Source organism: Lolium perenne, chromosome 4 (genome assembly GCF_019359855.2).
Source record: "Lolium perenne isolate Kyuss_39 chromosome 4, Kyuss_2.0, whole genome shotgun sequence".
Classification (NCBI taxonomy): domain Eukaryota; kingdom Viridiplantae; phylum Streptophyta; class Magnoliopsida; order Poales; family Poaceae; genus Lolium; species Lolium perenne.
In genome coordinates, this window is record NC_067247.2 from 173,528,090 (window position 1) to 173,552,035 (window position 23,946).

At 43.1% G+C, this 23,946-nt stretch overlaps 4 protein-coding genes across 4 annotated transcripts; 2 read left to right on the forward strand and 2 right to left on the reverse strand.

The window, feature by feature from the left end:
* Positions 1-7,679: 7,679 nt before the first annotated feature.
* On the forward strand, positions 7,680-9,847 carry LOC127348782 (putative cyclin-D7-1). Its single transcript, XM_051374688.2, has 6 exons — positions 7,680-8,075; positions 8,209-8,295; positions 8,401-8,499; positions 8,707-8,884; positions 9,261-9,370; positions 9,458-9,847. The coding sequence occupies exons 1-6, from the start codon at positions 7,776-7,778 to the stop codon at positions 9,692-9,694; spliced, it is 1,011 nt and encodes a 336-aa protein (XP_051230648.1). The 5' UTR covers positions 7,680-7,775; the 3' UTR covers positions 9,695-9,847.
* A 734-nt stretch (positions 9,848-10,581) lies between these two features.
* On the forward strand, positions 10,582-11,896 carry LOC127294647 (thaumatin-like protein). Its single transcript, XM_051324508.2, has 2 exons — positions 10,582-11,003; positions 11,105-11,896. The coding sequence occupies exons 1-2, from the start codon at positions 10,865-10,867 to the stop codon at positions 11,803-11,805; spliced, it is 840 nt and encodes a 279-aa protein (XP_051180468.1). The 5' UTR covers positions 10,582-10,864; the 3' UTR covers positions 11,806-11,896.
* Positions 11,897-12,010: 114 nt separating this feature from the next.
* LOC127347418 (pumilio homolog 1-like) lies at positions 12,011-13,803 on the reverse strand. Its single transcript, XM_051373609.2, has 5 exons — positions 13,714-13,803; positions 12,995-13,207; positions 12,784-12,894; positions 12,494-12,694; positions 12,011-12,401 (listed from the first exon to the last, which is right to left on the reverse strand). Exons 1-5 carry the CDS (start codon positions 13,801-13,803, stop codon positions 12,180-12,182), a joined length of 837 nt encoding a protein of 278 aa, XP_051229569.1. The 3' UTR covers positions 12,011-12,179.
* A 5,192-nt stretch (positions 13,804-18,995) lies between these two features.
* On the reverse strand, positions 18,996-20,116 carry LOC127347417 (uncharacterized). The gene is made up of 4 exons (XM_051373608.2): positions 19,572-20,116; positions 19,283-19,424; positions 19,146-19,188; positions 18,996-19,045 (listed from the first exon to the last, which is right to left on the reverse strand). Exons 1-4 carry the CDS (start codon positions 20,114-20,116, stop codon positions 18,996-18,998), a joined length of 780 nt encoding a protein of 259 aa, XP_051229568.2.
* Positions 20,117-23,946: the final 3,830 nt, after the last annotated feature.

A 23,946-nucleotide genomic window follows, 5' to 3' on the forward strand; every position in this document is an offset into this window, starting at 1 on the left:
AAGTTGTCCTATATATAGAGTCACAAGGTGACTTCTTTCTTTTTCTAGGGAAGTGTTCCATACCTCTTTTGAGTGTAAATTGATAACGAATTATTCCATCTCTCATATCAATGATAGCACCTGCAGTTTTAAGAAATGGTCTTCCCAAAATAATAAGGCATGAAGCATTGCATTCAATATCCAAAACAACAAAATCAACGGGGACATAATTATTATTCACTTGTATAAGAATATTATCAACTCTCCCCAAAGGTTTTTTTGCAGCAACATCAACAAGAAGAACATCCAAATAACATTTTTCTAATGGTGGCAAGTCAAGCATATCATAAACTCTTTTAGGCATAACATAAATACTTGCACCAAGATCACATAAAGCATTACAATCAAAATCTTCTACTCTCATCTTAATAATAGGTTCCCAACCATCTTCTAACTTTTTAGGAATTGAAGCCTCATGTTTCAACTTCTCTTCCCTCATTTTCATAATAGCACTAGCAATATGCATTGTAAGAGCAACATTTTGTTCACTAGAATTGGGAGTTTCAGTGAGCTTTTGCAATAACTTTATAACTTCAGTAATGGTACAACTTTCAAAATCAAAATCATTGCTATGAAAAGTAAAAGGACAATTATCTCCCACACCTCTAAAAATTTCAGCACGCTTATCGGGAGTAGTTTTAATGGGTTTATACACTTTTCTATGTGGAGTGGGGACTTTTCCTACATTTTCGATTTTGCTAGTAGTAGTAGGAGGTTTGCTAGCATTCAAAGGTTCAGTATTACTATTGGTGGTGATTGTGTAAACCTTGGCTAAATTATTTTCTCTAGCCATCTCATCTTCTCTTTCCCACCTAGCATGCAATTCAGCTAAGAACCTCATATTGTCATCAATTCTAACTTGAATAGCATTTTCTTGCGCAAAAGTTTTCTCTTCTAAAGTTATAGGTTTGGCTGCCATCCTATTTATTAAAGAAGTTTGAGCCTGAGGCAAAGTTGAAATGTGAGTTTCAGCACTTGAAAGTTTGACTTGTAAACCAGAAATCTCCCTATTTAAATTTTCAAGTTGCTGGCTAATATTTTTAAGCATAGAAGATTGCTCTCCCATGGATTGAGTAAATAACTTGTTTTGTTCAAATTGCATTTGCATAAAGCCATTAGTCGAATTGTCTACCTCTGTAATTCTCTCTTCACTAGGCATTTTTGAGCTAAAACCATTTCCATACTGCCTATAATTATTGCTACCAAAATTATTCCTATAGGCATTATTATTAAAATTGTTGCTCTTAATAAAATTCACATCTACATTTTCTTCTTGAGCAACCAGAGAGGCCAAAGAAACATTATTTGGATCCGTAGGAGCATTATTATTTGCAATCATAGACATAATAGCATCAATCTTATCACTCAAAGTAGAAGTTTCCTCAACAGAATTTACCTTTTTACCTTGTGGAGCTCTCTCGGTATGCCACTCTAAATAATTTACCATCATATTGTCCAAAAGTTTTGTAGCCGCCCCAAGGGTCATAGACATAAAAGTGCCTCCAGCAGCTGAATCCAGTAAGTTCCTTGAAGAAAAATTTAGTACTGCATAGAAGGTTTGAATAATCATCCAAGTAACCAGTCCATGAGTGTGACAATTTTTAACCAAAAATTTCATTCTTTCCCAAGCTTGGGCAACATGCTCAGTATCAAATTGTCTAAATTTCATAATATCACTTCCCAAAGATATAATTTTATCAGGAGGATAATATTTTCCAATAAAAGCATCTTTGTATTTAATCCAAGAATCAATAGTATTTTTAGGCAAAGATAGCAACCACTCCTTAGCTCTACCTCTTAATGAGAAAGGAAACAATTTCAACTTAAGAATATCACCATCTACATCCTTATATTTATGCATCTCACATAGCTCAACAAAATTGTTGAGGTGAGAAGCAGCATCATCAGTACTAACACCAGAAAATTGCTCTTTCATAACAAGGCTCAACAAGGCAGGCTTAATCTCATAAAAAGCTACTTCAGGAGCACGTGGAGCAATGGGTGTGCAAATAAAATCATTGTTTGTTGGTGCTAGTAAAATCACACAACTTCGTATTCCCAGGAGTAGAAATTTAATAAAAATAATGCAAGCAACAGAAATAAAAGCTCGTTTTTACTAGAAAAGGGCGCCCTTTAGGGGAGAGCGCTCAGCTTCGCGCCGCGTGCTGACAAGTGGCGTGACCTAGTGCGTTTGAAAGCCCCCGCGGATCATCCCAGCGCAACACGTGGCGGACGCGGAGTTGGTCGCTGCGTGGCTTTTCCCTTTTTTCTGCAGATTTAAATACGAAAACTGAAATATCTTGCAAACCGAGTATCCAAATAAAGTTTCGTTTTTATGGCTGTGCTAGTCGCGTCGAGATCTACAAAACTAGATCCCATCTTGATAGGTTTGGACGAACTTTTTTTTTGAACTGCCTTTCATGCCTCGGTTGCACTACCTTGAGTCGCTTTTGCACCCGCGCGGTGTCCTGACAGTGCACCAACCGTGTACTGCCTTGTTGTACTACATTGCACTGCCTTGGGTCGCTTTTGCACCGCACAGTATTGTGAAGTGCACCGCCGTGCACTGCTTTGTTGTACCATATTGCACCGCTTTGGATCTCTTTGCACCGCACGGTATCCTAGCAGTCCATCGCCCGTGCATTTTCCTTTTTTGTACACGTTGCACTGCCTTGAGTCGCTTTTGCACCGCGCGGTGTCCTGGCAGTGCACCAACCGTGCACTGCCTTGTTGTACGGCGTTGCACTGCCTTGGTCACTTTTACACCACGCAGTGTCGTGAAGTGCACCGTCGTGCACTGCTTTGTTGTACCATGTTGCACTTCCTTGGATCCCTTTGCACGGCGAGGTATCCTGACAGTGCATTGCCCGTGCATTTTCCTTTTTGTACACGTTGCACTACCTTGAGTCGCTTTCACACCGCGCGATGTCATGGCAATGCACCAACCGTGCACTGCCTTGTTGTACGATGTTGCACTGCCTTGTTCGCTTTTGCACCGTACAGTGTCATCAAGTGCACCGTCGTGCACCGCTTTGTTTATACCATATTGCACCGCCTTGGATCTCTTTGCACTGCGAGGTGTCCTGGCAGTGCATCGTCAGTGCATTTTATTTTTTGTACCACGTTGGACTGCCTTGGACGTTTTTGCACCGTGCGGTTTTATGTCAGTGCATTGCTCGTGGTGCACTATTTTTTCTCTTTTTTTAATGACCCGGGGTAGGTAGACGTGAAGACAGTTTAAATGGTGGGTAGTTGGACGCGGGGGACAGGCTACTGTACAGACACGTGTCAAGCGCGGAGCGGCCCGGCGAGGCCCCGCACGTGCCATCCCGCGCGCTGGCGCGGAGCGTAGCGCGTGCGCGCACCCTAGTCGCTCTCATAAAAGCTATAATAATTTTTTTGGATTTTCGATATAAAATGCAAACAAGATAAAAAATAAAGTATGCAAGCAAAACAATAACAAAGTAAAAGAGTTGAGAGTGAGAGACTTCCCTCGCATAAGAGATGCTTTTCTCCCCGGTAACGGCGCCAGAAAAAGTCTTTGCTGAGCGCGGAGTTGATGAAGGGGAATTTATGCGTAATGTTGAGTGGAACCCCAAGAGGAAGGTATGATGAGCACAGCAAGAAGTTTTCCCTCAGTAAGAAACCAAGAATTATCAACCAGTAGGAGAAAAGCGTTCTCTCCCCAGGTTTTGAGAACCAACTCGTGGCAGGGCGCACTGCCGGCGTCAGCAGCAACGTGGAGACCTGCACACAAAAAACCAAGTACTTTGTCCCCAACTTTCAGCGAGGTTGTCAAGCACACTGGTTTTGCTGAAAAAAGGATTAAACGAACCGTGTGAAAAAAGAATTGTTTGCAGAGAATAGAACAGGAAAAATGCTGTAGAAGATTGCAATTAAAAGAAGAAGGACTGGGATCCACAGTTCACCAGAGGCATCTCCCCAATAAATAAATATGCTGGGTTAACAAATTATAGATGGGCAATTGACAAACAGAGACTCTACGCTAATGGTTGGTGCAGAATACATGCTATGAAAGTATGCGGGCATTACAAAAATATACATAGACCGTAATCCAACTGCATATATGACTAATAATCCACCTTCAGGATTGCATCCGCGAAACCCACCAGTATTAAGTTGCAAGCAACGGACTATCGCTTTAAGAAATGTGTGTAAAGTAAACGATGAAACTACCCTTGAATAGAACACCGCTGTTTTCTTCCTAGTAGCAACATCACATCTACAACCGTAGAGAACAAGGTCACTTCCCATGGTTAAATAGAGGCATGAACCCACAATCGAGCATAAATACTCCCTCTTGGAGTCGCTAGCATCTACTTGGCCAGAGCATCTACTAGAAACGGAGAGCATGCAAGATCATAATAACATAATACATAATCTCAACCAAAGCAATCTCTCTATAAATCGGATCCACATCAAACCAACATGTAGCAATTACAAATAGATGATCTTGATCATGTTAGATAGCTCACAAGATCTATACATAAAGCACAACAAGGAGAGGACAACCATCTAGCTACTGCTATGGACCCATGGTCCCGTGGAGGACTACTCACGCATCACCTCGGATGAAGACATGGCGATGTAGAGGCCTCCGGCGGTGATTTCCCTCTCTGGCAGGGTGCCGGGATGGACTGCAGAACTCTCCCGAACTGGGGTCTCGGTTGACGGCGGTGTCGGAACTTTTCGTGGATGGAGCCTCGGGTCCCTGGGGTTTTCCCGATACGAGGAATAAATAGGCGGAAGGGCGGAACAAACGAGGCGACAAGGCGCCAGTACATGGGTCAGGCGTGACCAAGGGTGGGGTCGCGCCTGCCCTATGTACTGCCACATGGAAGCTCTCCTGCGCGTGTCCTTTTGGCTCTGTCTTCGTCCCGAAAAAATAAGACTCTGGGCTTTTGTTTCGTCCAATTCCGAGAAACTTTCATGTACAACTTTTCTGAAACACAAAACAGCAGAAAACAGGAACTGGCACTGCGGCACTGCGTTAATAGGTTAGTTCTAGAAAATGCTAAACAGTGTGGAAAAGTGCACATAAAACATATAAGAATTGTAACAAAATAAGAATGGAGCATCAAAAATTATAGATACGTTTGGGACGTATCAGTCACTACACTCGGGGCCGACGCAAGTGAGCCCGGTGTGATGGCATAAATATCAATCTCTTGTGCATTCTACTTGGCCTCACTTACGCCATCCCTGAATGTTAATATTTGTTTCGACCAACAAAGTATGAGGCATGCTATTTAGCTGATACTACTTGACTCATATTTGTCGTTGAGATATTTGTTAATGTGGTTTTTGGCAAAGTTTATGAGAGAGCCGACCACCAGGACACTGCCTGGCTCTTGTCTATCAACAAAAAGAGGGGGTTTCCTGGTATGCTGGGAAGCATAGATTGCATGCATTGGAAGTGAAAGAACTGTCCTTTTGGTTAGCAAAGAATGTTCAAAGGGCATAAGGAGTGGTGCATGGTAATATTGGAGGCAGTTGTGTTGCAAGATCTCTGGATTTGCACTGCTTCTTTGACATGGCAGGATCCAACAATAATATCAACGCCCTACAATGCCCCCAGTGTTTGCTAGGCTTGCAGAAGGCAATGCTCCTCAAATTTTCTATGAGATCAACCATCATTCTTATGATTTATGTTTATGTCAAGATGATTCATGCTGTTTTGGTAAGGTTCCATGATAATATGTATGGGTGGGGTGTGGCAAGAGCCACATTTTGCAATGTTCACACAGTTTTTGCTTTTGAGCCAGACCCCATGGATGCTTACCTGGTGGTGCAGCTGTCCTGACTTGATATATGATTAAGGGTTATCATCTAGCTGATGGCATTTACCCTTCGTGGGCAATCTTGGTGAAGACAATCCATAACCCTGAAGATGAAAAATGCAAGAGGTCAGCAAAGGAGCAAGAGGCGACCCGCAAGGATGTAGAACATGTATTTGGCATGCTACAATCACATTGGGGAATTGTTTGGCACCCTGCTAGAAAATGGAGCGCCAAGAGGATGTGGAAGGTCATGACAACATGTGTCATCATGCACAACATGATTGTTGAGGATGTGCGGGATGATCACATCTATGACGGTGATTGGGATTTCCAGGGTGACTGGGTTGAGCATCAGGCAGGGGCAACTTCTTGAGAATACTTCTTGCATATGGATAATTCATCCCGGGATCAATGACCGCCTTCAAGCCGATTTGATTGAGCACATGTGGACTCGTGCGGGAAACCAACCTAGCTAGTATGTTTCTATATTCAATTTTAAATTGGCTTATTTGTAAAACTATGTAGCGTGTGATTGTGAACTATTCTTGTTTGAACAATATTTATTTTCTACAATTTAAATTGCCTTATTATCTGGAAGGCAATTGTCAACTTGCCAGGTCTAGCCAAAGCCATCACGGACCGAATGGGTCGTGCCGCTGGACGCGCTGTCCTAGCAGGTCGGATAGGCACTACAAAATTATTCGCCAACCGACCCAAAGAGATAGAAACAGACCGTTCAGATCAGCCCAGTGGAGATACTTTAAGCATGAAAATATAACACAAATTCAGCTAGTACTACCTGGTCGATCATGGTCCAATCATGATCCAGTTGTACCTATAGTACCTACTCGATCGACCAATCGCTGCAGCCGCAGGTAGACTGGTTACACTGACAGACAGACTGACTGCTGTGTCAGTGTGCATCGCCCATTGAAAATTCAGGCTAGGCCGCATTTACTGGTACGTACGCAGAAGTAGTGTGCGTGGACCAATGCGTGCATGTCTGCGTATAGCTGTACGTACATTACTATGCGAGTGTGTATGATATGCTCGGGCATGTCTATTACTATGCTCACGTGAGCTGTACGTACGATCGGTCGATCCACCAAACATTTCGGGTTCATGTGTTTCCTCGCTTTGCAATCTTTACTATCGCATAACTTTCAGACATTTTTGGCTGCAGTTTTCGGTTTTGCTAATCCTCAGTTTGACTGATAATTACGTTAGATCTTATTCAACTTTAGAATTGTTTAACTGCATAGATCGAGATTTATGAAGTTGCAAGTGGGAGCGTAACCTAGATTATTTCAGTTGAAAATCAGATTGTAACTGAAAAGTTTCAGTTGCAAGTTAGTTGCGGTCGACATGTTTGAGTTACATATGGATTGTAACAGAGAGAAATGGTGCACACCTACGAAACAATATTCACCGGGGATTTTTTTTTGATCTAATACAATATTATGGCGATGATATCAATCTAAACTGTACAATATTATGGTGATGATATCACTCCACCGAGAATTAAGCTACTGTGATTTTCTCAATCGATTGAGAGTGCCCCACCCGCTGTTTCTGTAATATCGATCACGCTGCTATTCTTTAGCTGACTGAATTTTTTTTTTTTTTGATCTGCCTGCAAGTGAGAGAAAGCAGGCGTGCATGCATTAACGACCCCACACATCCGGTGGTGGCCGGCCACGTCACACCGTGCGGTTTTTAAGGCAGGCACCATCCACTACGTGCGTACGTGCATTCCCCATTTGCCCGATACACGCGTATCCAACTCCATTAACTCCCTGCTGCTCCTAGGTACAAGATCGTCTTCTTCGTCGGCTCCTCGCTAGTTAGCTAGCTCCTCCCTATATTTACAGGACACTGACACAGACACAGTGCCGCCCTGTGCATGCATGCATGTGCAGCTAGCCGGCCGGAGAGATGGATGTCGACGACGAAGAGAGCCTCCTCCTCTACTGCGACGAAGACCCTTTCGCCGACGACTCAACACCACCACCTACGGCGCCCATCTCACCATCATCCGGCGCCGGATCAAAAGATGATGGCGATCACGCGCATCAGGCGGTTGATCTGAACCTTGTGATGGAGCACAAGTCCAGGGAGAGATGCTACGCGCCGGCGCGATCGACGGGCTACCTCCACCGTCTCCTCGACCATGGCCACCAGCATGGCGCCGGAGTGTCCGGCGCCAGGTCCAAAGCCGTGCGCTACATCATCTACGTACGTACTGTATGTTAAGTTGGGAGGATATCTGGCCTTAACTGCGTGCATTTGGAGTTTCAATCTCCTTAATTTGTCGATTTGGTTCTTTACTGGCTCTAATTGTCGCTGTTTCAACACCTACATTCTGCAGGCATTCGGCCGCCTGGGGCTGGCGGCGGCGACGGCCTTCAACGCAGTCAACTACCTCGATCGCTTCTTGTCCATACACTGCAATCTCGTTAGTCCCACAATTATCATCTACAATTCCTTTTTTTAAGCTACATTTTGCTAATTTTATGGGGGAATTGTTTTTGCTGATTCAACTAAACTGATGTCATTGCAGAGTTGGGAGGTGTGGATGGTGGAACTGCTGAGCGTGGCGTGCCTTTCTGTCGCATGCAAGCTGGACGAGGTCAGCATACCGTCCCTGCACGATCTACAGGTACGTGCGTGCACTCGTGTCTGTACATGTTATAGTACTGGCCGGATCCGATCGACCCCTTTTACATTCCATCACAAGCACCGTGTGATTACTCTCGGGATGCATATATATATATAGATCTATAAATCTGAATTCCCAAGGTTAGTTAATGCATTTCGTCGATCGGCATGCATGGAAAATCATATGATGCGTGAATGCGTGATGCAGATGGAGGAGGTAATGAGTCATTCGTTCCGGGCGTCGGCGATCCGGGACATGGAGCTGGCGCTGCTCAAGGCGCTCGAATGGCGTCTCGCCTGCGTCACGCCCTGCTCCTACCTCGACCTCCTCCCCCTCCCCACCACCGCTTCAAATTGCACCAGCCTCCTCCTCCGATCTCTTTCAGGTAACTCAAATACTCGAACTTTGTGTTCTAAAAAGCTTAAATAGGTTAGTTGGAGAGAAGTTTGAGCTTCATCCGTTAGTGTACGTGCACCAAAGGATGAGGTTTTCCTGTCTTAAAAATTAAAGCCATTCTAGCTTGATACTGAGATATTGAAAATGGCCTCTAGTAGTTTTGTATGGAACGACCATGCCACTATGATCATATATATGGTTAGACTGTGTCGCTTCATTAGAATTTCCTGAACCATCCATTTGATCCCGGATATGTTAATTGATCATCAATCAACTCATTTTACTGGTTCTCTTTTGATTCTTTACTTTCCTTCATCGATTTTTCTTAATTACATATGGGTAGTTGATTTTTGACGTGAATGCAGATCCCTCTTTTCTCCGATTTGACGCCTCTATGCTTGCCACCGCTGCACTCAGGTGTGTGGCCATACTTCAGGATCATGCCCATCTCATTGCTCCTCAACTATGCCAACAGGTAAATTGGTATTCGCAACATCTTAACACAACTAGTCGATTCCTATTGGACACTTAATTGATCGTGTAAGAGTTAAAATTTATGTAGGACGACGAGGCCGAGGAGTGCTTTAAGATGATGAAAGCACTTGACACAAGTTTGCAGAATGATCCATCATCCATGAATCATTATCATCATCATTACAACTACAGTACTACTGGCCAGATGCAGGGGAGTCCGATTTCAGTGATTCCATTTGAGATCACTGACGGTGACAGTACAGTTAACAACAGGGCAGCGGTCAGTCGCCGCTTATTTGGCACGCCAACAGCACAGGAAAAATGAAGATACATAAACAACCCCCCCCCCCCCCCCACACACATACAAGTCCCACCACAACATATTAACTGATCAAATTAGTTAATTAAGCTGATTGATACCATTCAGGATTGTAATTACTTCTCAACTGCACTGTAGCTAATCCGACAAATTTCCTTACTGCTTGTGTTCAATCCGACAAACGGTACGCATATGTATTTGTGTTGTGCGTGCTTATTGACTCTAGATTTCTAGATTCACTACTGTGCTACCTTTTGTGGATAATTCCATAATTGTGTTTTGTAATATGTATCTATCATTATAAACCAGAACCACTGATTTGATATAACTGAACTGTATCTTCAGAGTTGAATCTTTTTGTGTAAATCACGGTTTTCCCTTTTTCAACCAGAAGGAATTAAAGCAAACGGAACTCATCATCAGCGCCAGTAAAATCACTGTAAGAGTTTGCCTTTCTGATTTGGAAAGCGCGACTACTGAACATTACATGGTTAATTATATTTTGCGATGAATAAAGTTGATACTACTGTGAAACGCGCGCACCTTCATTAGATAGACATGACAAAGCAAAAGGGACGGAACTGAGATTCCGATATGGTCGTGAACTGGGCCTACTGCTCATTCTTTTCATTAATTATCCAAACCAACAACACATCAAGTAGACAAGTAGGTGAAACTAAAGCAAGAAACCCAAATCACAAGGAAGGAATAGATCCTGGGGAAGAAGAGAGCAATCCCCAAAAGAGAAGACGATGATGAAAGGAAAAAAAGGTTGGTATTTGCAGGGGAACATATACCTTTAGACTCTGCTCTATCTCTGAACTGATTGTCGGCTACAGGAGATAGAACCACTAGCTCGCTCACTAATGAGGTTGAGCTAGCAGCGAGCCTGAAGAATTAATCTTCCGAGACCACGCACCTGCATAAATAGTTTGAAGTTGAGATTTGCATTTCCTAGTTCCATTGGAACTTTAGAAACAGTTTATCCACAAGCCTATCTAGCTACTTGAGCATGCACTGGAGCTAGCTTATATTTTTATTTGCTTCAGGCATCGAAGAGACAAAGAAAGGAGGAAAAGTAAAGGTTCCTGCAGGAACAAAGTAACAGGGGTACTACTTAACGATTTGTTCAACTGTCAAATCTGATATATCTTGCTTTGCAATTTTAATTTGCATATGACTATACTACTTAAGACCACTACACTCCCTGATCTACTCCCAAGTTCCAGCTCAGAGCCAAACACACACGCCATGGCCTCCCCTAAGCTCTTCGTCCTCATCGGTGTCATCATCTGCATGGAGATCACTACAACTCGTAAGCAAACACCATCCTCTAGCTCTTCATCAGTGCAGAATTGGTACCTACCTACTAAGGTGCTGTTCTTGTAGAGGCTTGATTTGTTTGATATTTTGCAGCGGCCGCGGCAGCAGATGGTCGCATACATCTCATCATAGTGAACAACTGCGCGGAATCGGTGTGGCCGGGCATTCTCGCCACCGCCGGCCACGCGACGCCGCAGTCAGGCGGCTTCCACCTCGGCACCGGCGAGGAGACCACCTTCGACGTGCCGGTGGGGTGGTCAGGCCGCGTGTGGCCTCGCCGCGGCTGCTCATTCGACTCCCGCGGCCTTGGCAGCTGTGCCACTGGAGACTGTGGCGGCGTCCTCCGCTGCGCTGGCGCCGGCGGCGCCATACCCGCCACGGTGGTGGAGATGACTCTCGGTACCCGGCAGTCGCCGATGCACTTCTACGACGTGAGCCTGGTTGACGGGTTCAACGCGCCGGTGTCCATGACGCCGGTTGGCGGAGGACGCGGATGCGGCGTGGCATCGTGCGGGGCAGACCTGAACGTGTGCTGCCCGTCGGCGCTGGAGGTGAGGGACCGGGAAGGGAAGGTGGCGGGGTGCCGGAGCGCGTGCCGGGCCATGGGCGGCGACAAGTACTGCTGCACGGGGGAGTACGGGACGCCGGCGGCGTGCAAGCCCACCATATTCTCGCACCTGTTCAAGGCCATCTGCCCCAAGGCATACAGCTACGCCTTCGACGACGCCTCCAGCCTCAACCGCTGCAAGGCAAACCGATACCTCATCACATTCTGCCCACCACGGCCTGAATGATCTATGGATCTCTATCAATAGCTTTATATACTTCTGAATCCAAAACCTGGATGGACTGCAGCTACATTTATTGAGCATGTTTTTAAGCTAACTCGAGAAAATCAAAGCATGCATGCAAGATGAAAGGAACCAACAATTTAGAAGTCTGAAACTTATTGATTTCTGACGAAATAGTGCATAGTCGCATACATAGACGACAGACCTGTTATTCGCAACAAAAAAAAAAATAGACGACAGACCTGACAAGTCTTAAGACCAGCGGAAGCTGTAGTTTACTTCTCCCCTTATTACACGGAAACAACAGAGTTTAGTTTCTGCGAACCACCGCAGCTTCTGGAATGAAGAATGGACACAGGCAAAGAGAGAGGCCACAGCTAGGGGGACTGGGGTGGTGCTGGTGCAACGGAGCCGGGGAGCCCCGCCCTGGCATTGACGACCTTGTCGACCTGCGCTATCACGTCCCTGCCGTGGGGGTACTTGGCCAGCATGGCCTCGTGACGCCTCACCAGCTTCACAATCACGTCGACCTGCCACTCCAGCGCCACCTCAAGCATCCTCTGTATCACAAAGTTGGCATATTCGTGGACCATCATACTCTGCGACATGACGCAACCACACAAGATTAGTCATGTACATCTTACTAGGCATGTCGTAAGAGTCATGGATGGTAAGATCTCAAGAGGCAGACCAGTAGATGATCGGCAGTTGTGCCACCCGCGGCGCAGAGAATCTCAACTATGATCCGCTTGCGGTCCATGTAGCTGCCGTGGATTAGGCATTTCTCGATGACCTTACAAGAGTGCTTCTGGTGGCTCATCTCCATAACCCGCCCATCGAATTTCAGCACAATAATTTGTCTTTCATGGGGCTCTCCGTGCTCCACAATGTACTGCAATATGCCCGTAAAACAGAGAGGTCAAGTCTTCGTTCCGCTGAGGGGTTATTTGTCATCAATTGCAAATCACTCCACACTTTTACCTGGACAACAAAGTTTCCATATGGGTCTACCGACAGCTCGTTGACAGATTCGAGAATCTCCGTGACAATCGCATGCTTCATTTGCGGATCCTTGCAGAACTCCAACGCTTTCTGGGAAATTCACAAGGACGAAAGGGATAAGTAATGAACAAATACAAACAAATGTCAAAAGGTAGGAAGCACCCACAAATGCGATGTCCAATCTAACAACCTGAATGACATGGTATCCAAAAGTATGGGAGGATAGCATCTTGACCTTCCCACATAAGCTTCTATAGACGAATTGGATATGATGTGGTGGCACAAACTCTATGCATTTCTGAATGGCGTGAATTGCATGTTGGTCACAAGCACATTTCAGCAGGTTGCTACCAAGCTCCTTGGCCATCTCTATCTTCTGATCAGTGTCGGCTACTTCAAAAGCCTGAAGGAAGAGATATTATTAGTGATCAAGCTCGCTACGAAACAACACAGCTATATATCATGGTACAAACTTAACTAGGACAAACCATAATCAACTTAAACTAATTTATGCATTTGAGAAGACATGATATTTACAGCAGAAGCTATCTATGGGCATCTCCAGCGGCAAACGGACGCTGAGCGACCGTTTGTGTCCGCCGTGACCGGAAATGCGTCTGAAACCACCTCCAGCGGGGCGACGCAAAGTGACCGGGCCGTCCGCGGAGACGCAAACCTGGGCCAAATATGCGCCAGGTTTGCGTCTCTGCGGACGCTCGGCGGACGCGCAAAGTGTCCGCTCGCTTCTCCACCGGGCCCGCCTGGCAGCGGCACAACTGCTTCGTCTTCCGCGGCATTACTTTCGGGCGGCGCGCTGCAGCCTTTGCAGGGCCGCGTTAATGGCGTGCCTCGGCTTCCGCGAGCGTGCGACCACGAGGACGAGGACGGCGATGAGGACGAGAACGTGACCATAGCGCAGTACGACCAGGACGACGGCGGGTCGACGTAGGATCCGGAGACACAGCCGCCGGACATCTCCGAGGAGGAGGCCATTGCCATGGCACTGGCCAACAGCGAGCAGGACGAGCTCGCTTTGTGGGACGGGCTCGCAATCCAGCTCCGCGAGTCAGCGCTCGCGCAGGGGAGGCCGGCGACTCCTCCGGCCATGCCGACGCGTTCCAACATCCGCGCTCCGCCTGCTGCTCCAGCCTGGGATCCCTGGCCACAGCCTCCTGCCCGTGCGGCTGTACCTCCTCCACCACTGGCGTACAAGCTTCCATGGCCGACGCCGCAGCTGATTGACCTCGTCAGCGACGAGGACCAGTAGACAACACGTATTAGCACGCCTTTCTGGCTTTTAAAAAAAAAATTCATGTAAATTATGGCCTATGAATGAAAAAAAATTATGCGTCGTGCCGCTGGAGCCACCCCGTCGCAAACGGACGCCCGGACGATTTCGACCATTTGGCCCGACGCAAACGGACACGACGCGTCCGTTTGAACGTCCGAAATGCGTCGCGCCACTGGAGATGCCCTAAGATAAAGGATCCCGACGCCTGATGTTGGAGGGCCAGGTCCGGACAAAGCTGTCAGTGGCAATCATGTGCCAATGATTGGCTCTGCTGCAGGATCATCCGTGCATGGTTTTTCAGTAGACAAGGGCATGTCTAATAATAAAAAAAATAGAATTGGTTATAGTGTGGGTAATGTTGGGCATTTTGGGTCAGATTTTACTTGCAACTTTTTACATGATGAAGATGATTGTTGTGCCGCAGGTTCGGTTTTGAAGTCTACCATGGTTAGTTCATTGGAACAAGCTAAGGGGGATATTACGAATAAGGTGTTGATGACTACGAGGGAGGGGCCTACTAACATGGGTCTTCAGGATTCGATGGGGATTGTCTCATCTCCTAGGGCTGATGGTAAGTCTTCAGGTTCTTCTTGTGTTTCACCAAATAATGCCAAGTCTCTGTTTTCTCTATCTCTAATGGATTGCTCATCTGAAAATATGTCAGCTCGACCTACCATGGAGGAGGTTATTGCTTTTGGGGAAATTCCTAAGGCCTCATTGGATGTGAGTACTAGTAGTAGGTTGGGTTGCCAGTCTGGAGTGGACATGCCCCAAATGGAGAAGGCAATGTTGAATGCACAAATGATGGATGTTTCATCTAATACAGGTAAGCTTTTACCTCCAAAGTATTCTATTGTTATAATATACCTGATTCGGAAATTATTCGTAAGGCGGATCGTTTGGGAATATCTTTAGGGCAATCCAAAGGGGAGGTAGTAAAATCTATTAAGGGAATTCAGTTGTTAGAAGAGGAACGAATTTTAACGATTTTACAAAAAAATATGGAGGAGAATGTGAATAAGGAAGAAGGTGCTTCGACTCTTGTAATGTCAGAAGTGTCTACTTCGTGTGAGGATTTAATTGAGAATGAGGGCATCCCACTGGACTTAGATGATCAATTGAAACATATAAAGCGGTAGTAAAGGAAAAGAAGACTGGGTCTAGAAAAATATATGATACTGCTAATATTCGAAAAAGCACTAGGAGGAGAAAAAATAGTTTTCTTCATGCAGAATCTAAAAGGAATAAATTGGAATCCTAGAGGTTTTGGTGATACTGCTAAGCATTTATTTGTCAAAGAGGCAATTAGAGAGCATAAATTAGATTTTGTAGCCTTGTTGGAGACTGGAAGATCTAATTTCTCTATTCCTTTTTTGAATCAACTTCGCTGCGGGGTACAAATTTTCTTGGTTCTGTTTACCACCTCATGGTCGATCTGGAGGCATTTTAGTTGGAATAAATTCAGATACTCTTGAGGTGTTAAAAGTGAGTACATGAGATTTCTGTGTAAAGCTCCATATTAAATGTAAAAGAGATGGTTTTGAATTGATTTTAGTGCCGATCTATGGGGCTGTCCAAGACACACATAAAGCTGAATTTTGGCGAAATTAATGCGAACATGTGAGGATGAAACATTACCTATGTTGGTAGGTGGTGATTTCAATATTATACGGAAAAGAGAAGAGAAAATAATGATAATTTCAAGGCTCATTGGCCTTTTGTCTTTAATGCAATCATTGAACATTTAAACCTGCGTGAGATTGCTTTATTGGGGAGACAGTTTACGTGGGCGAGTCGTCGAGAAGAACCAACTTATGAGAAGTTAGATAAAGTTTTAGCTTCCATCTCTTAGGAACAAAAATTTCCCTTGGTCACTGTTCGTGCATTGACAAGGGCGGATTCTGATCATACACCGATTCTTATTGATTCAGGGGTGAATGCACACTTGGGTAATAATCCAAAACTCTCTTTCGAATTGCATTGGTTGTGACAAGAAGGTTTTTTTGATATGATTGAAAAAGAGTGGAAGTCGGTTATGGTTGGCTTGAATCCGATGGATATTTAGTTGAATAAGCTAAGACACATACAAAAATTTCTTAAAGGATGGGCAAAAAATCAAAGCGGGAAGTATAAAAAATAAAAAGAGAGATTACTAGGTATTATTGATCATTTAGATGTGAAAGCTGAAACAAATACCTTGACTTTGGTAGAAAGGGCAGTTCTTAAAAAGTCAAATGATGATCTAAATAAACTAAGAAGAGAAGAGGAGTCTAAATGGGCTCAAAGAGTAAACATATTCAAGAAGGGTAACAATACGAGATACTTCCATTTGATTGCAAATGGGAAGCATCGAAAAAAGAAAAAAAAATCAACTAGAACAACAAGAATGTACCATTGTTGGTGAAGATAATTTGAAGGTCTATAATACTGAATTTTATAAGAAGTATTTGGGGCACCGATGACAACTGGTATTTCTTTAGTAGAGGACGAAGTGCAGGATATTCCTCATATTTTAGCTGTTGAAAATGAGATTTTAACAGCTCCCTTTTCGAAGGAAGAGGTATTTGAGGCGATTTCACAAATGGAACATAATAAACCTCCCGGGTCTGATGGTTTCTTGGCGGAGTTTTATCAAGAAAATTGGGTGGTAATAAAAGATGATTTGATGATGCTTTTTAATCAGTTCACTAATGGGGATTTGCCTCTTTATAAACTGAATTTTGGCGTAATCACATTATTACCCAAGAAAGAGGATGCGGTTCAAATACAACAGTATAGACCAATTTGTTTACTTAATGTGTGTTTCAATTTTTTTACTAAAGTGGGTACAAATCGGATAACGGGGATTGTCCCAAGAGTTATAAAACCAACACAGTCTGCTTTTATGCCTGGTAGAAATATTTTAGAAGGGGTGATCATTCTTCATGAAACCATTCATGAGTTGCAAACTAAGAAAATGGATGGGGTTTTATTTAACATTGATTTTGAAAAGTCATATGATAAAGTGATAAAGTCTGCTTTTATCCCTCATCTTGTTGAGGGTGGCATCTCTATATTACAATATGCCGATGATACAATCTTATTTTTGGAGCATGACCTAGTGAAAGTTGTTAATATGAAGTTAATTCTATGTTGTTTGAAGAGCTCTGAGGACTTCAAATTAATTTCCACAAAAGCGAGATTTTTTTGGTAAGGCAAAGGATGAGGCTGATCAGTATAAGACGATATTTGGATGTGATACTGGCTCCCTACCCTTTAGGTACTTAGGTATTCCTATCCATTACAGAAAACTCAGAAATTCTGATTGGTATCCAGTGAAGACGCGGTTTGAAACTAAATTGGGATGTTGGAAAGGTAAGTTACTCTCCTATGGGGATAGACTTGTCCTTATCAATTCAGTTTTAACAAGCTTACCTATGTTTATGTTGTCCTTTCTAGAGATACCTGTTGGGGTAAGGAAACGACTGAACTTCTATTGGTCTAGATATTTTTGGCAGTCCGATGAAAATAAGAGAAAATATAGGCTTGCAAAATGGAATATAGTCTGCCGACCCAAGGAACAAGGGGGCTTAGGCATTGAGGTTCTCGAACTAAAAAATAGATGTTTATTGGTTTAGTGGCTTTATAAACTTCTTAATGAGGATGGGGTGTGGCAAGAATTGCTACAAAATAAATATCTAAGAAAAATGACCTTATATGAGGTGAAAGCTAAGCCCACGGATTCTCCCTTTTGGAAGGGATTGATGGGGGTTAAGAACGATTTTTTTACTAGAGGATGTTTCAAAGTTGGTAATGGAGCAACTGCTCGTTTTGGGAAGACACTTGGTTAGGAAGAATTTCGTTACCTCAGCAATATCCATCGTTATATAATATTGTGCATCACAAGAATATAACGGTAGCCCATGTGTTAGCCCAAACACCTCTAAGTAACAGTTTCAGAGGGTTTTTGGTAGGTAACAAATGGACTTTATGGTTACAGTTATGCCAAAAACTTATGATGGTTAATTTAAATGGAGAGAAAGATCGTTTTGTTTGGAGTTTGACAACCGGTGGCCTGTTTATGATGAAATCTATGTATGAGGATCTTATGAATAACCACACACTTTTTTTTTAGAAAGTATCTATGGGAAGTTAAGGTTTCTCTTAAGATTAAAATATTTATGTGGTTTCTGAGTAATAAGGTTTTGCTTACCAAAGATAATTTAACTAAACAAAAATGGAATGGATGTACAAAATGTGCTTTTTGTGGAGAGAACGAGACTATTGAACACCTCTTCATAAATTCCCTTTAGATAAACTTCTATGGCGTACGGTTAATTTCACGTATGAATCTTCCACCTCCAACCAATATTACGAATATGTTTGATAATTGGTTAAATGGAGTTGATAGACAATCTAAGGATTTTATCCGTATTGGGGTTTCTGCCTTATGTTGGTCTATATGGAAAGTGAGGAATGATATTATCTTTAACAAAAAACAATCTTTTTACTTTTTGCAGGTTATCCATATGGTGTCACATTGGGTTCAGCCGTGGGCTCTACTGTCACCGGAGGAGCAGCGGGATGCTATGGCTTCTGGATGCACATGCCTCTAGATGGTCGCTCAGGATATGTTGTGTCAGGTTGGCTGGCGGCATAATAGGAGGCTACGTTGATGTGTAGTCATTCTTTGTTTTCTGTTTTCCACTGGTTGATTCTTGTATCAATGTTGGGCGATGCGTGAGATGTTTTAAATTTTGTACTCGTAACTTATTAATAAAAGGCCGTGTGCATCATCATGATGCAGAAGCCGGGGTTTTTAATCCCCATTTCGAAAAAATCTAAGATAAAGAGCACACTACTAAGAGAATAACATAATTAAATTATAGTCTAACTTATATGAACATTACAGCCTCCTAAATCAAAAATCACAACCTTGCAATCCACAGACACGCTTTAATTCTTCCCAACCTGAAATGTTAGAGAAGGCATAGTGTTCAGTTTACCTTCTGGATCACTCGACAACCATAGAGCTGAAGGCTTAGGTTTAACACATGCCCCAACAGATTACCAACGAGCTTCCTAGTGTAGACTGCTGGTCCATAATCAAGAAGCTGATAAAAAACAAAATGTAAGTACATGCGTTTCGGCTTGACTAGCCCAACATTATCAAAGGCTCTACAAATATCGAGTATCTGAGTAAGAAACCTTGTGAATCACACTATTGGCAAAGACATTAATGATCAGTGTGTGGATGTGGGGCATTATTTCGTTATAGAGCATAATTATCTCTCCAGTAGTTGCCGTGTCAAGTTTCTTCAGTATAAAGCGGCTCCCAATTGGGTCAACACTGCATTTCCAGTACACCAAAGGGTAAATGGTGATTTAGCAATATAAGGTTGCAAGCACTTCAAGGAAGACATAACACGACATGATAAATAACCTTATGGACATATAGAGTAATAATGAACTTGAGGATATCATTAGTTATGTGCACCTGATAGCAGGTATGTGACCCTTGATATAAATAAGCCTCATATGAGGGTCCATTGGATGCTTGATCTGCTCAAGAAGGGAATCGACCTCAATGGATACTACACGGCCAGAATTGTGGATATTGCCCAGTCCGCCGCTAGAATCTTGGATTTGAGAAACAACGGAAATTCCTCCATTTCCAGGAGCATTTGTAGTCGGCTGATGTTCCCCAGATAATGCCTTCTCAACATCAGGAGCATAGTGATTCTTCATATCCTCAAGGGACTGATTCCATAGTCTCAAGGCAAGTTCCTGGTCTGGGTCAATCAATGCACGCATACATGACTCCTGGATTGCTGCTATCTCCGCGAATTTCTTGACTGAACTTAAAGAAGTAGATGATGAAGACTGTGCAGGAAAATTTTCAACATCAACATTTGGTTGTGTATGCTGCTCGACATAACTCTCGAGAGCACTCCTGGAGGAGGCGGAAGAAGACTGCCGAGGAAGACATGGATCTGTGTTTGTGCCAGACTTTGAAGGCACATTCTGATTATCTGGAGCCATCACTTCACTCCCTAGATCATCCTGAAAAGGAAATGGCACTTTTTCATTACCATAAGAGGAATAGCTCATGGTACAAATACATCCCACAAGTGAAATAGCAATGACAAAAGTGGCGACAAACTCAGGATCATATGGTAGTTTCAAGGGTAAGCTCCGTCCATATGTGACATGTATGTTACCTAATATTGATACAAAGAGTGGTGATAAACTCAGGATCATATGTTCCTCAAAGTAAATTTTGTCTACAATAGTCAAGAGTGTTTCGAGACAGCGGAACAAAAAGTAAATTTCTAGTTGTTTATTTGAGATAGAACCATTTCATAGAGTGTATCATAGAATAAGCACAATGTACTTATATCATCAGTAAGTCAACTATAAATGTCTAGCTAAGTAATGCGCCATAATTTGTCCCGGCCAATGTAGATTGCAAAGTTTCCAGAGCATGATTTTTTCGACAACACGCTCATTTTAACATTGAGATTGAACAAGATACAAAATATGATACACTAAGCAACTATATAATCAACTTTCCCAATGTTGAATCTTGCGAAACACTTAGCACCCTCGCTACACCACATCCTCTGAGCCACCGCCCCACCGCCCAGTCACCTTCCCCTCCTCTCACCCCAACCTACAACCAGTACAACGTTACAACGAACAAATCACCGCCGCTCGTCTGAACCATAAACCAAATCCGCACCATCCAGCCGGTGGCCCCATGTAATAAAAATATTACGCACTCCTTGAAGAGTGCTACTGGTAACTAAAAACTTGTTTTAAGTAAAAAAATCAAGTTACCTCCTCTATCCTCTGTTTGGTTACAAGATCCATGAAGTCAAGCCACCTAAGATGTTCATCAAACACTGATCTTATATCGTTGGCTAGTTGCGGAACGACGATTGTGAAGATGATGTGGAGATCACCTATCGATGGGCGGTCAGACCTGGAATGTAATAAATCAAACTGGGGTGCAAGTGGCAGGAGGGAGAAAGAGCGTAGTTGGCAAGGAAGGGGAGACAAGAAGAGCCTACCTAGATGTGGCGGCGGCGATGGGGAGTAGAGCAGCGAGACGGTAGGGCAACGATGAGATCAAGGAGGATGGAATAAAATAGGAGGGGAGGGGAGGCGGAGGCTCGAAACTGGGCCCTAAGCACATAGGGCCTTGGCCTGGGCCTATTTTTTTACTTCACTATGTATAAGTGGGTATTGAGCTTGGTTTATGATTCTGGATTTTCAGCCCACCAATTGTTGTGTCAGGAGGCCACCTAATGAACTAAGCCAATTAACCCGGCCCTAACCAATCTTAGAGATGACTCACAACATTTATTCACCAAGCAATAGATTCCATCAAGCAGACAATATAAAGAGATAAAAAATATTGTTGGCTTGATGCCAACTGAATCAGCGATGAACCCTAGCTCCAAGTACCACCGCCCATGCTCGATGTGCCATTGTGCCTATCTCGGCCACCTTGATGCATTCCTGGAGCCTACAAAGCTGAACTGCCTCCCACCAGTGAGAACTCGCCACAAGCTACAACGCCTTCTCCACTAGCGACTATGCTCCGGCAAGGTACCATGAAGGCAAGAACTAGGAGTGTCGCCGCCCCACTTCAGCTTAGTACAATTTCCAATTTCTATATTTTTTATTCCGCTTCCTTTAGTGGATAGGTTGAGTATAATGCGGGAAACTTACTATTGTAGCTTGAGTTGATTTATTTTTTCGGATATTTTTCTTATGCCTTGCTATGTGGTACTTCTCCGGTTATATGGGGAATACATGTTTGGCTTAGGGCTTGGTCGAATCATGGTTGCAACCACTTTGGGAGGGAGCAGGTGTTCTATATAAGAAAGATCATATTTTTAAATATTATGTGCATATACCTGATTGACCCCTTTATGTCCAATACCCCATAAATACGTTTTTATGGTGGGAAAATTGGCCCTCTCATATTGAGACTAAGTCCATCATAATTATTTCTAAAATGTTATTATAAAATCCCTAACCCAACCTTAGCCCAAATTTTTAGTATGGCCCACCGAATATTGCCAACGAGCTGTGTTGTTCAATCTCTCTTATAGAGCTTGACTGGGGACCGGAGATAGGAAATTATCAAAGAACGACCAATAGCGTATGGAAGGGGGCGGTTCAATCACTTTCACCAAAACTAAATACATTAAAAAATGCAAGGTTTAAGAAGTAAAAATGTATTTAACGATCATTACATATAAAATCAATAAAAAAAAATTAACTACAATCAAATATGAACAATATTCCACATCATTTTGCCTAAACAAATATTGTGCGAATGAATTAGGCATCAAACTTACCGTGCGGTGCCTACGTACGGACCAAGCTCCCACACATATGCATACAACAAATGATAGGACAAGATGCGATATAGTATGTAAACATGACATGATCTGACATTTTTTTGTATTGAATATTCAAAAAGCTTTTAGCGAACCAAAACATCGGATCTTCTTTTGTAGCACTGGTCGAGACAAACGGTGTGGATAGATTAATAATTGGTTTGATGGTTTGTCAGCAACTAAAATAAATGATATCATCATGAGGTGGCCGATTCCCGCACCGCATCTCTCTCCATAGGGGAAAAACCATTAAAAACCGCATCATGGGAAGACTAACTAGCACGGTGTGCTAGTAAGAGTTAACAAATATTGTTTGAGGTTTTACGAGGTTAAATAGCTTGAGATAGAACATACAAGGAAAAACACAAAGTTATGATAAACTAACGTTTTCATTAGAAATATTGTAGAATTGTAGATTTTTTTAGCATCGTAGTTTTTGTAAACAATAATAATTCAAAGGGGCTAACACTAGTATGGATTAGCTCAGACATTGTTTGTTTTTCACCACAAACTCACTAGCTCATAATGGTCGACCTATTTGAACGATCTTAGCCTGGACTTAATGGAACCGAATTCGATGCTTTCAATCTATGGTCACAGGAGGAACCATGTCTCCCCACGGTCCCAATATCTTGGTTCTCTGGGATCATGAGCTCAAAAGGATCTAGCAACAATATGCTCCCACATATTTAGGTATGTAACTTCTACACTAAACAACACGATGATTTTGACATTGAATTTGTTAATATGCAGAGTTGCAACTTCCAAGAAATTGTCTTTGACGGGCATGGCCATGGAGAGGGTTGCAATGCTAGCATGGATATAAAATATTTTTCCATGATTGAGCGTAATTACATCTCTACTGCATCAAAATGTCATATCGTTGTGCTTGCTAATAAATGTTTAGCATGTTTGATTAGGTTTTGGCTCATGTCAAAACTATAGTCGTGGAAATATTGTGACGGTGGTGTATCAACATTAATTAAAAACATTAATGGTATGCTCCACAAAGGGCATTGTATTACAAATCCCACCCTTTTTTTTAATAAGAAGCCTTTTTAGAAACATAGCCCAGATAGTATATTCCCTTCGCAACTTTTGTAGGTATCTAGAGGCTTTTCTTAATTAAAAAAGGATAAAATCTTTACATGTCCATTACTACAAAAAATAACATTAAGTCAACTCTTCACTATTCTCCATGGAGGATGTTTACTTGCCCTAGGCTTTAATTACTTCCTTTTCTTAAGAAACTCCGCATAATTATATGTAGCTTAACATTTTAGCCGTGGAAATCATCACATTGTTATCCTAAGGAAGGGAAATTGGAGTTCAATGCCTCTCCAAATGGATCACAAGGAAGGAAATTGGTACATGAAGGGGGAGCTCATTTCCCCTTGACATTCACATTAGCAACATTCTTGACAATCCTATGGAATGGGAAGGGGAGTTCAATTCCTC

Bases quoted from the DNA above. Each gene is read 5' to 3' on its own strand.
- LOC127294647 (XM_051324508.2), top strand. From the start codon at position 10,865: ATGACTATACTACTTAAGACCACTACACTCCCTGATCTACTCCCAAGT. The intron at 11,004-11,104 runs GTAAGCAAACAC...GATATTTTGCAG, and splicing joins CATGGAGATCACTACAACTC to CGGCCGCGGCAGCAGATGGT.
- LOC127347417 (XM_051373608.2), bottom strand. From the start codon at position 20,116: ATGGCTCCAGATAATCAGAATGTGCCTTCAAAGTCTGGCACAAACACA. The intron at 19,425-19,571 runs GTGCACATAACT...CTGGAAATGCAG, and splicing joins GGTCACATACCTGCTATCAG to TGTTGACCCAATTGGGAGCC. The intron at 19,046-19,145 runs GTAATCTGTTGG...CTAACATTTCAG, and splicing joins CTACACTAGGAAGCTCGTTG to GTTGGGAAGAATTAAAGCGT.
- LOC127347418 (XM_051373609.2), bottom strand. From the start codon at position 13,803: ATGGCAATGGCCTCCTCCTCGGAGATGTCCGGCGGCTGTGTCTCCGGA. The intron at 12,695-12,783 runs GTAAAAGTGTGG...GGCATATTGCAG, and splicing joins ATGGAAACTTTGTTGTCCAG to TACATTGTGGAGCACGGAGA. The intron at 12,402-12,493 runs GTCTGCCTCTTG...GTCATGTCGCAG, and splicing joins CAACTGCCGATCATCTACTG to AGTATGATGGTCCACGAATA.
- LOC127348782 (XM_051374688.2), top strand. From the start codon at position 7,776: ATGGATGTCGACGACGAAGAGAGCCTCCTCCTCTACTGCGACGAAGAC. The intron at 8,500-8,706 runs GTACGTGCGTGC...TGCGTGATGCAG, and splicing joins CGTCCCTGCACGATCTACAG to ATGGAGGAGGTAATGAGTCA. The intron at 8,885-9,260 runs GTAACTCAAATA...ACGTGAATGCAG, and splicing joins CCTCCTCCGATCTCTTTCAG to ATCCCTCTTTTCTCCGATTT.